This window comes from Crocodylus porosus, unplaced genomic scaffold (assembly GCF_001723895.1).
Source record: "Crocodylus porosus isolate Cpor-Errol unplaced genomic scaffold, CroPor_comp1, whole genome shotgun sequence".
In the NCBI taxonomy this organism is placed as follows: Eukaryota; Metazoa; Chordata; order Crocodylia; family Crocodylidae; genus Crocodylus; species Crocodylus porosus.
The window spans coordinates 5,079,882-5,090,480 of NW_017728939.1; the positions used below are offsets into that span (position 1 = coordinate 5,079,882).

The 10,599-nt window shown below is 45.2% G+C and overlaps 1 protein-coding gene across 1 annotated transcript in view; it reads right to left on the minus strand.

Annotated features, from left to right (window-relative positions):
* The window catches only part of AGO4 (argonaute 4, RISC catalytic component), a 30,443-nt gene extending 19,850 nt beyond the window's left edge, over positions 1-10,593 (minus strand). The window contains exons 1-7 of the mRNA XM_019547734.1: positions 10,575-10,593; positions 6,467-6,632; positions 5,781-5,901; positions 3,190-3,371; positions 1,689-1,825; positions 1,453-1,587; positions 1,156-1,243 (exon numbers count right to left, since the gene is read on the minus strand). Of these exons, the coding sequence (XP_019403279.1) occupies positions 1,156-1,243; positions 1,453-1,587; positions 1,689-1,825; positions 3,190-3,371; positions 5,781-5,901; positions 6,467-6,632; positions 10,575-10,593 (848 nt within the window). The remainder of the gene's footprint in view (positions 1-1,155; positions 1,244-1,452; positions 1,588-1,688; positions 1,826-3,189; positions 3,372-5,780; positions 5,902-6,466; positions 6,633-10,574) is intronic.
* Positions 10,594-10,599: the final 6 nt, after the last annotated feature.

The following is a 10,599-nucleotide window of genomic DNA, read 5'->3' on the forward strand; positions in this document are numbered from 1 at the left end:
ACTAAAAAAAAAAAATCAAACATCTAACATAATATATTTTAATTTTACTTCAAAAAATATTTTTTGTCCCGATTTATGTTTTTTTGAGTAATGTATATAGAGGCGATTGCATAATAGCTCAAATAATGTCTTACTCTTGTATATTATGTGAGGAGGGTGCACATGTGTGTAGGGGCTGCCTGCATACTAGGTCCTGGGAGCTGGCCTGGGGTGGGGGGACAAGGGTGCTTTCTGTCCCCACTCCCCGATGCAGCCCACAGCTGCCTGCATGACATTCTGCAAGGAGCCAAGCTCCGCATGCAGCCTTCACTGCGCTCCCAGCTGCACCAACCAAAGGCACTGCCCCAGCCCCAGCCCGCACATACAGCTTCCTGGCGGGGCTGCTCCCACTGCTGCTGCAGCTGCCTGGGTACTGTTTGGCTCCCCCCCACCTCCAGGGGCTCCTCCTCCTCCTGTCCCTGTTGCATCACTCCAGGCAGGAGGTAGGGGAAACCTGCAGCCGGGCGGCTCCAGCTCCCGACAACCTTGTACCCACTTGGCCACCCGCAGGTGGCTGCTCATCATGCTGGGTGGGCGCAAGGCAGTCTGGAGCTGAAGCCCCACATGCTGGGGCAGGAGCCACCAAACTGCAGCTTCCCCACACCCCTGGAGTGGCTCGGCAGGGACAGGAAGACGAGGAGTCACTGCTGAAAGCGGAGGGGAGCCAAGCAGTACCCAGGCGGCTGCAGCAGCAGCAGCACTATGCATGCAGACCGGAGCCAACAGTGGGCACGGGGCAGGCACGGGCAGGAACAGTGCATGAGCCATTCCGGGGAGGATTCAGCCCCATTCGGAGCAGTCCAGGGGCAGCTGAAGGCCGTAGACAATCAGCTAGTGGGCCAGATCCAACCTGCAGGCCACATTTTGCCCACCCCTGCTTTAAGCTAGGCTTATTTAAAAGCCAGTGCACATCTTTAACAGTTAAATATGGTGGGAAAGTCAAGCTGCAGTCTGAGCCGACAGGCATTGTCCCAACTAGTTTAATGCATTCAGGAGTTACTTTAGAAGCTACATGAATATTTTAGCTCCTGAATCGGCTACCCTCATAAAAATGAATGCACTTCAGTTTTACTTTTACACTCTCTCTCACACATAGTTAAGATATCGTGTACATACGTCTGATGGCTGGCTGGTCGCCTGGTAACGTTGCAAACTCTGTATTTTCTCTTCATCTGACCACAGTGGGTCACCTCTACTTTTAGACCTGAGAGCCCAAGAAGAAAGACACCAGATGTCATCGAATTATTATAATAGAAGTCAATTTGAACTGCAAAAAAAAAAAAGGCCAGAGTGACAAGGAAAAGGCCAGCTTCTTGGGTGCTCCCAGGCCATGAACTCTTTTGGTTAAGACAATGTAAACTGTTCACAGGGTTCCCAATATTTTGCAGAAGCAGCTTTAAATCCAATATTTACCTCTGATTTCTTTGGTAAACTTGACACGCTGGGAATCTGTAAGAGGTTTGGTTTGTTCATTGATGTTCTGAATATCCAAGACCTCACACATGAACTCAATGATAGGCTGAGCACGATAAAATGCAGTTGCTGATACTGAGATGAAATAAGGAAAAGAAAAAAAAGAGGAGAGGATATTTAATTTTGATGAAAGGGGAAAACTCACTTAGGGATTAAATATGGAAGTTCTTGCATACCATCAATATTGAGCATCATGTTCCACATGGCAGGCCTGACAGACTGGTGGAATCCAAACCAAACCTCCCTACCCCCACCCAGAGGGTGGTAGTAACCTTCCGGAGGAGAGAAGAAGGAGCGACCCACAGGTGTGTATCTGATGAAACATGAAGAGTTAACACTTAAAAATCATTCCCTTCATTGTACTCCCTCAGCTTGTGAGGCGTTCATTAAAGTCCTGCTGAATGCAACAGGGATTCCAACGTTCCTTGTACACTCATTTCAATAGCATTTAAAAATTAACTAAATTTTTCTATAGCATTCTACCAACAGTAATTAATAGACGTGCACTGATACATTGGTCCCACATCGGCTCGGCACTGATATAAGGAAAATTATCAGCCAAAAAAAGCTGATTGCCAATACTGTCAATGTCACTGATAAGTGTCCCTATGCACGTGCGCAGCCACAGTGCAGCACACAAGAGCACAGCCTGCCAATGTCCAGCTGGTAAGTCTGTTATGGGGAAGGGGTCAGATAGAGGCCCTTGCAGTGAGGGAGGGAGTGGGGCTGGGATAGATGCTGCCCAGTCAGGGTGGGGCGAGATGTGGGACGGAGCCGGGAGCAGCTCCCGCCTCTCCGTGCACCCCAGGAGGGCATGGGGGGGCGTGTGCCCCCAGATCTCCACGCATGGCAGGGCAGGCTGATGCTGTGGGCTGGGGCTGCACTGGGCTCTTCCCAGCAAAGGGATGGACCAGGCTGTGCACAAGGTGGGCAGCGACGCTGGGAGGGGGCTACGGCGAATTTTGGGGTGGCTGCAGCCCCCTGCCCCAGCACTGCTGCCTCCCATCCCAAGCACAGCCCAGCCCAACCCCCTGCCAGGAACAGTCCAGTACCATCCTGGCTCCAGCCCACAGCAGCAGCCCACCCTGCCCCATGCCTCCCATGATGTGCACAGCAGTAAGAGTCTCCCCCGCAACTTCCCAGACAAGCCACTCACAGCTGTCCTGTGCTCTGCCCTGGCTGGGCAGTGCCTGCCCCTGCCCCGCTCCTTCCCTTACCATAGGGGCCTTGATCTGCCCCCCCCACACCCCTTCCTTCCCCCAACAAACAGACTTGCCAGCTGGACCAGGCTGCTCTCCAAGGTGCCGGTCCACATATCAGCAACTGGATCAGTACCAGCCGATAAGACCCCTTAAAAAAAACGGCCATTGGTATCGGCCCAAAAAACCTCTGTCGGTGCACTCCTGTTAATTAAAGCTAACATATGAAGCACATCTGAATTCTACAAATAAACAAGCTAGAAATGCCACTGAAAAATCACTGTTGGAACCACAGACAAGATCCACAAGGCTTGTGTTCACATGACACTTACTCCTCTAATGCAAGTTTCTATCAAAAAGGCCAAAAAAAACACAACAGATCCCCTCAGAGTGGTGTAGTTTAGTTTGGAGCAGTGAATCATTGTACTAATTGTAACAAATGGGCACAATTAGGAAGAGCTCAATCAGTAGTACCCACCTCATAGAAGGAAGGTGTCGTGTAATTACATCAAGAGCCTGCACAGAGTCTTCAGGAACTTCATTCAAATGTCCAGCCAGAGCTTCCAAAAGCAGCTGAAGGCTGACCACTGACACCCACTGAATTGATACTTTAAATGTCTGGTCCTTCCCCTCACCTGGAAGCGTGACCTCCATATCCACCTGAATAACCAGAGCAAGATTAAGCACAAACTTATGATAACACAATGAGTACCTTAGCCCAAGGTTATGGTATATTATTCATCTTGTTCTCGTAGACTTGCTTTGAGTCTACAGAACAGGCATCTCAACCAGGATGTAATAATTTAAGGGACCTTTATAGTAAACAAACTTCACTGTATAAAAATGTAAAACTGCATGATTTAGTCCCTCCAGGACAGAGGCTCTGTTTATATCAGCCTAATTTTCACGTACACGTTCATATGGTGAGATCCAAATCTTAAGCAATGATCAACATTTGTTTCTCACCCACAGTATCAGGAGTCGTAGGAAGCTGGCAACACAGCAGGGACTTCCTGACCTCCTACAGGTACTTGAGACTTCAAAGAACTGGACTTTCTTTGGAGCCAGTCAACACCACGCTTTCATCAATACAGGAAGAAAAGATCAAAAGATAACTTACAGATGTAAAGCACTTTCTGTAGAGACTCAGAGTGGTACCCAATAAGTATTTTAATTAGTCCATAGAGTGCACAGGACTCAGTTCTGCATCTGTATAATTTCTTATCTGACCCTCAGAGAGGACAGGAAACTGAATTCAGTTTCTCAAGACACTTGGCAGTACACAGGTTTTACTCAAATCGGGGCTTTTTTGGGATGCACTTCTGTTTGCCACATAGCTAAGAACTACTAAGACACCGTAAGAGTCTTTAGGTGCTGTTTAAATTAAAAAGTTGTAAATACAAGGCTCTCAGGAAGGTGATAATCTGAAAACATGTATTCTCATAAAGATCAACATTTAAAAGCAGCCCACCAATTGCCTTGGAAAACAGGTGAGAAACAAACAAGAAACACTGGAAATATCTGGTAACTACTGATCCATACACTTTATGCTCATGTTCCTTTTCCCTCTCATTCTCGTTTAACCATTTCCTTTGTTGCCATTTCCCACATCAGATACAAGCATCATTAAAAGATTTTTTTTTTTTTAAATTAAAACCAGGAAAAAATCATGCAAGTCCATCACCCTGATCAGTTTGCTTGTATACATCACATGCCTGCTCCAACCTTGACCCCTGGTTTTAACATATTTTAGACCAGGGGTCAGCAACATTTTTGGGCAGAGTGCCTCAAACTCCTGCAACCTTGACTTACAAGATGTTGGTGTGCCGGGGTGGATGGCAGGGGAGCTGCAGGGGGTCTGATCCTTGCTGCGGCAGCATAGTCCTGGGCCTTTCCCTGCCAGCTTCCCCAAGGGATACATGCACCCATCACTGGCAATGGGCCAGGCTGGGCCTCCGCAGACCCTGGCACAGCTGGTTGCAGCCTCCCCAACACCTGTTGCAAGCAGCTTGGGCTCCACGGCTGGTACAAAGGGCCTGCCCAGACCCCAGGCCAGCTGCGGTGTGTCAAGTTAAATGGCTTCACATGCTCCCTCTGGTATGCATGCCAGGGACTGTCAACCCCTGCTTTAAACTATAAACTTCTCGGAATATTGATTCTTTTCTAGCATCTTTGCCCAGTACCTAGAACACTGGAGCCCTAAAACCACTTGTTATTGCTACTATAATACAAGTATCAGACAAGTTAGTATTAAGGAACTATTCAATCTTACAAAATCCAATATTAAGAAAAAAAGCTTCCATTATAAGCTGATCATTTAATGAAAACATTCCTTGCTCTGCATTCAATTTTTTCCAAGGAATATTGGCAGCCTAAAAAGTTTAAAACATTAAAAAAAAATTAAATTATTCTCTTTATCCAAACTGACAAATGGAAAAAGTAAAACAGTAATATTAGATGATTCAAAGGGCCTTACTGCTTTAGTAAGTCACATTATTCACAACAAGGATACTTGAAAAATGATGACTTTGAACTTCAATGCCAAGTCTTGCTGTGTTAATTTAGCTGTTGCTAGAACATGCATGTGCCCTGGCAGCCATCACTTATGGGATGTTAGGACATGCCCAATAAACCCAGTCCCACCAGAACAGCACCCTTGCTGGCTACAACTGCTATGTAATTCAACAGCAAAGCATCCAACACTGCTGCCCTTTCTGTGGTTGTAACAACCTTTTAAGATCAAGGAAGTTCCTGTCATTAAATGCAATTTTGCTTTGCAGACTCAAGACCTCACTACATACTGAAATTCACCTTGAGGGTGTAAATCAAATATAAGAGCTAGGTCTTAGAGAGATCCAAGAGAAAACAGAGTGCAATTCATAGAATACCCACCCACATCACTCCTACTGCCACTGAACATGGGTGTCTGAACCACGGTAACAAGTACAACAGAATCAGTATCTTAACACTGTATGGATCCCAGCCCACCTTATAAAGCCATGCAGCAGCCTCAGTACAGCAATGTCTTACTATTTCTGCAAAGATTTTTTTTTTTATGATAGTACTTACCCTGTCCCGCCCAATTGGCAATGGGTGTGCAGTATACATATTCCTTTTTCCATCGTATCCCGGCTGCCGATCACCAAATATCTGCATCTTGAAGTGTCTCACCATAGTATCCACTACCTCTCTAAGGAGAAGCGAAAATACTTAGTTTATTTGGAGAACAGGAAAAAAAAAAAGTCAGCCATGTGCAAGCTCAATTATGGTAACTGACCATATCTGCATTCTCTTCTAATCGGCAGCCTACTAGAGACAAAAGCCCACCTAATGTGACATATATCCAGATTAGTAGTATATCCATTACACCTGAACAGAGACTACGGAACTTACCTAGAGGAAATGTACACGCAGAACAGAGCATAAAACCATCCCAAGAATAAACAGCAGCTACCAAAATTCACTCTGCGTTAAATTAGAGATGGAGGGGGAAAAAATGCTAGCTGGTCAGATGATCTGCTGCCTGAAGGCCAAGGTAGGACCGCTCCCTATTTTGCAGAGCTTCCCACTCCTACAGTCCAATTGTAAAAGCTTCAATATAGCTTTCTTCAACAAAAATATTGCATCACAGGTATTGTGAAATTAAGCAACCACTACCTACATAGCATATTTAAGATGAAAAGCAGCTGAAGAAGTGCCAAAACAAAGTTTCTTTATGTTAGTGATTCTTAAAAGTCCTAAGAGGGCATTCCTACCTGTTTACTCTTCGGGGCCGCTTTTCCGGTTTGATATCCACATCATAATGATAAACATCAATTTTAGGGATCTGAACCTGAAAATGATTGGCTAAGAGGCGGATGGGTTTCCCAACAGTTCCCAGGCCGGGGCGACGGGGCGGCTGGAAGAGGCTTGCTGGAGGCCCTGTGGAAGTCAAAGAAATATAGTTGAGATGTACTTGCAAAGCAGTGGCCTCCTACCTGTGTACAGGACTGTGAGTGGACTGAAAAATCCTTGGGATGAGCTAAAGAGCACAGTCTGAAGTGGCTTAAACAGGTTGCAAATGAAAGTGCTCTGAGTGGCTCCATAGCTCTTTGAGAGCTCTAAATGATTTCCACAACAAGAAGAACAACATATGCCCAAAACATACACACTTTAGTGCTGTAATTCATCCTCAAAGTCCTAGTGACAGTTACTTCAAGACTGTGATTTATTAAGTTACCAAAGTCCTACGTGGGATTCAATTTATATATATATACACACACACGTACATATATACACACACACACATACAATAGATATATGTACTCTGCCTGCTAGTTAGTCAACAGCAATGAAAGTTTATTTTACTGAATCCATTACAGGCTCTTATGCATTATGCTCAGAGTTAGGATTTCAGCAACTGCTATTCCTGGGCATGTTCAAGTAACATAGGCCCCATTTTTGTTTGAAAACAGATCCAACTTGGAATTTGAGACTATTGTTATTTTAAAAAAGAAATAAGATGCGCGTATCTTTTTAGAAAGGACCAAATCGAAAATTAGCTTGTAATTTCCCTTACACTACATAAATAGTATATTTTTAATAGTAAAATCCTAGTCAGCCTGATGAAAACAAAAGCCAATTTCAAATTGCAAGACAAGGACTGAAATTAAGAACAAATAGTACTTTTCCTACAACCAAGATGTAATGGCACGGCAAGAAGGCAAAGCTTTGTGTTACAAGAAAATAGTCTCATAGGGTTGAAGTGTTGCCATAGCCATCACGGTCCAGAAAATGTACTAGGCAAGAGTTTTGTGTGGCATCTTTTCATGAGATATTTGTGCGATTAAAAAAAATAGTACCAATACACCTTTAACAAAACTGTTAACAGAACTGGTCAAAGTAACATTTTACATTATGAAGTGTTTAGAAAACATTTATTAAAATTATTTCTACCAAAAAAAAAAAATAGCACAGGCTTAAAGAAAAGACACGCATAAGTACTAACTAGCCAATGTAATCTTTGCTAATATTCTCAAGGTGCTAAAGTAAAACTGAAATTATTATTAAAAAGGGAGGGGGGGAGGCATTTAATTTGAAAATCAGTTTTATATCATTCTTATTCTTTTTAAGCCAGTAACACCTGACCTGGAAGGAACTGAACAAATCTCTTTTTCAGTATATCCTGTTCATTTGACAGCACTTAGTGTAGTCATACAAAAAACAGAAAAGTTGGAAGGTAAAGCCACAAAAACGTTAGTTGGGACAGCTTAAGACAAACGTGTTATCAGTATTGGCTTTAAAGACTTTTTTTAACTGGATTTTACATAACAGCATCCTTTTCAGTCAAAAGACTGAAATACAGAAGTGCTAAATTAAACACAAAAGGGGGGGGGGGGCAAAGGGAAGAAACAGAGGTGCAACCAAAAAGAGATTTGTAATCAAAACTCAATTCCAGATCCCACTGACATTTGATTTAGGGGCTCCCGAACCTTTACTAGAGCTACCAATGTAAATGACAGAACTGAGAGTATCAACGTCAGAACATTATGTACTAGTCATACTTAGAGGATGATGCACCAGGTATATATAGCCCATCTGATACATCCGTTCTCCCAAGTTGTACAGAGTAGCACGCTGGCTTCGTAGTAGACAGCTAACATGCTACACACCACAGGCATCATAGCTGTGTGAACGCTGGTTTGCATTTAAAGACAGTGTGCAGTGCCATAGTTAAACTTAAGAAAGATTACTACTGCTATTTTAAAAGCGCAGTTATCTTGACAAGTGTGAATCATCAAGGGCAATCAAAGTTTGCTGTGCTTATTCGGATACTAGAGAGATGATCCATTAATCCTGTGCTAATTAGTCTGAAGTTGCGTAGCTTTTGTGGGCGCTGACCGGCTCAAAGAGATTAAATGACAACTATATTTACCCGTTTGCCTTCTTTGGTATCAACAAGTTTTGTTAAGAAATGACAATAAAATGTCTTTGAGTGAGCGCCAAAGCTGAGAATTAACAAATTAAATACCATTTCCTGGACAAAGTTAGGGCTTCGCTACAATTTGTATAACTTGTGACTGTAATTTGAATTTTGTCCATTCAGCTTCAGTAGGATCTATTTGTATCTGTATCACTTACACTGTTGCTTTAGCTTTCTTGCCATGTTGTCAACTGCAGTCCAACCAGCCCACTTACCACAGACAGGAAGCATTTCTACACAAATAGAAGAGGACTTATTTCTGAAGTAGGAAGGTAGTGACTTTATGTTGCAGCCCTATTAATAGACTGCAAACATTCAAAATAACACCTCCACCAACCCGCCTGCAAACAAACTCCCCTTATCTGGAATTGATGAGGATAGATTTGGTTTTCCAGAGAAGGCTGGCATTTCACCAAAAGTCAGAATTTGTAGATGTTTTGGTCTCCTGAGCATGCACATCTATTAGGGAAGATATTCTGGAACTGATGTATACACTTCCTCACCAAAGCGAAGACATTTATCTTGTACACATTTTAATACTTAACCGTAATTTCATGTAATATAATTTTCCAAATGGGGGGGGGAGGGGAGGAAAATACATTTAGCTGCAAAGTCAATTGTTTTTTGGGTTAAAGCCCAGGCACTTTTTAAATTTATAGTCTGAAGCTTCTTTTCATAGTGGCCCAGCTTCAAAAATAGACAGTGTTTATTTATGCAATATATTTCCAATAAGCCTGTACAGCATGTACGCTAGTTTTCTGAAATCCAAAAGCCTGCTTCTGCTACCAAACTGTTCCTCTTCCACAGAGTGACAGTTCCTTGGCTAAGGACTCCGGATGGTCTCTGCTACAGATCCCAGTGCAGACCGAATGTCTAGATTGAGAGAAGTTTAGGGCTGGAAGGGACCTCGTCCAGCCCCACTGCTCCGGGCAGTAAAGACCGCTGGGGTCACGTATCCCCAGCGAGGCATGCGTCTAGGCAAAGAGCCCCAGCAGTGGTTTGGGTGCCCCATAGCACAGGAAGCCATCCGGGTTCATGTGAATCTCCTCGTGAAGTTTAGCAACTCACTGAAGTTCCTCTTTAAAAAAAAAAAAATTGACGGCAGAGCATGGCTTAGCAACACTTGGGTCTGGTTTGGCACCTAACCCAGATGCAGACCCACGGGTGAGCAGCAACAAACCTGCACCCACCTCCCCCGGGTACGTCACCGAACACGCCCACTGAAGCAGAGGGCCCTGCCACATGTTACATGCATCATGCAGTTCGCTGGTGAACTGCACCACAAGTTTACACTGGCCACATGTGCAAAGTAACTATCACACATTTAACGGACAAATCACCTAGCCCAGCCACGCGTGCCATTACTGGATCATGCCATTCACTGGTTGACAGCGCAATACACCTAGCCCGGCCACGCGTGCCACGTCACGATTGTGTCATTTGCTGGTCGATGGTGCAATGGGCCTAGCCCGGCCACACAGGCCATGTCACGGCTGTGCCGCTTGCTACTTGAATGCACAAAAAACCATTACTGGCCACGGGTGCCACATCTGGATCACACTATCCACTGGGTGACCACGCGATATACCCCGCCTTGCCACGCGTGTCACGTCACAAACAGCTGGACCTCACAATACACCTAGCTTGCCCGCCCGTGTCGCATCTCAAGCACGCCGCGCGCTGGGCGGCCGCCGATCCGCCCAGCCTGACCACACATGCCGTGTCCCCAAGTGCCGCTTGACCGCACGATGAACCCCACCGCGTCGTATCACAACCGACTGGGGAGCGGGACCGTGGCACCAGGCACCGCCAGCACCCCTGCGCCGCGAGCCCCGCGAGGGGCGAGTCTCCGGGGGCCGCACGGGCGCGCGCTTGCCCCTCAGCGCCCCGGCCGCACTCACCGGGTCCCAGCGCCTCCATGGCGGC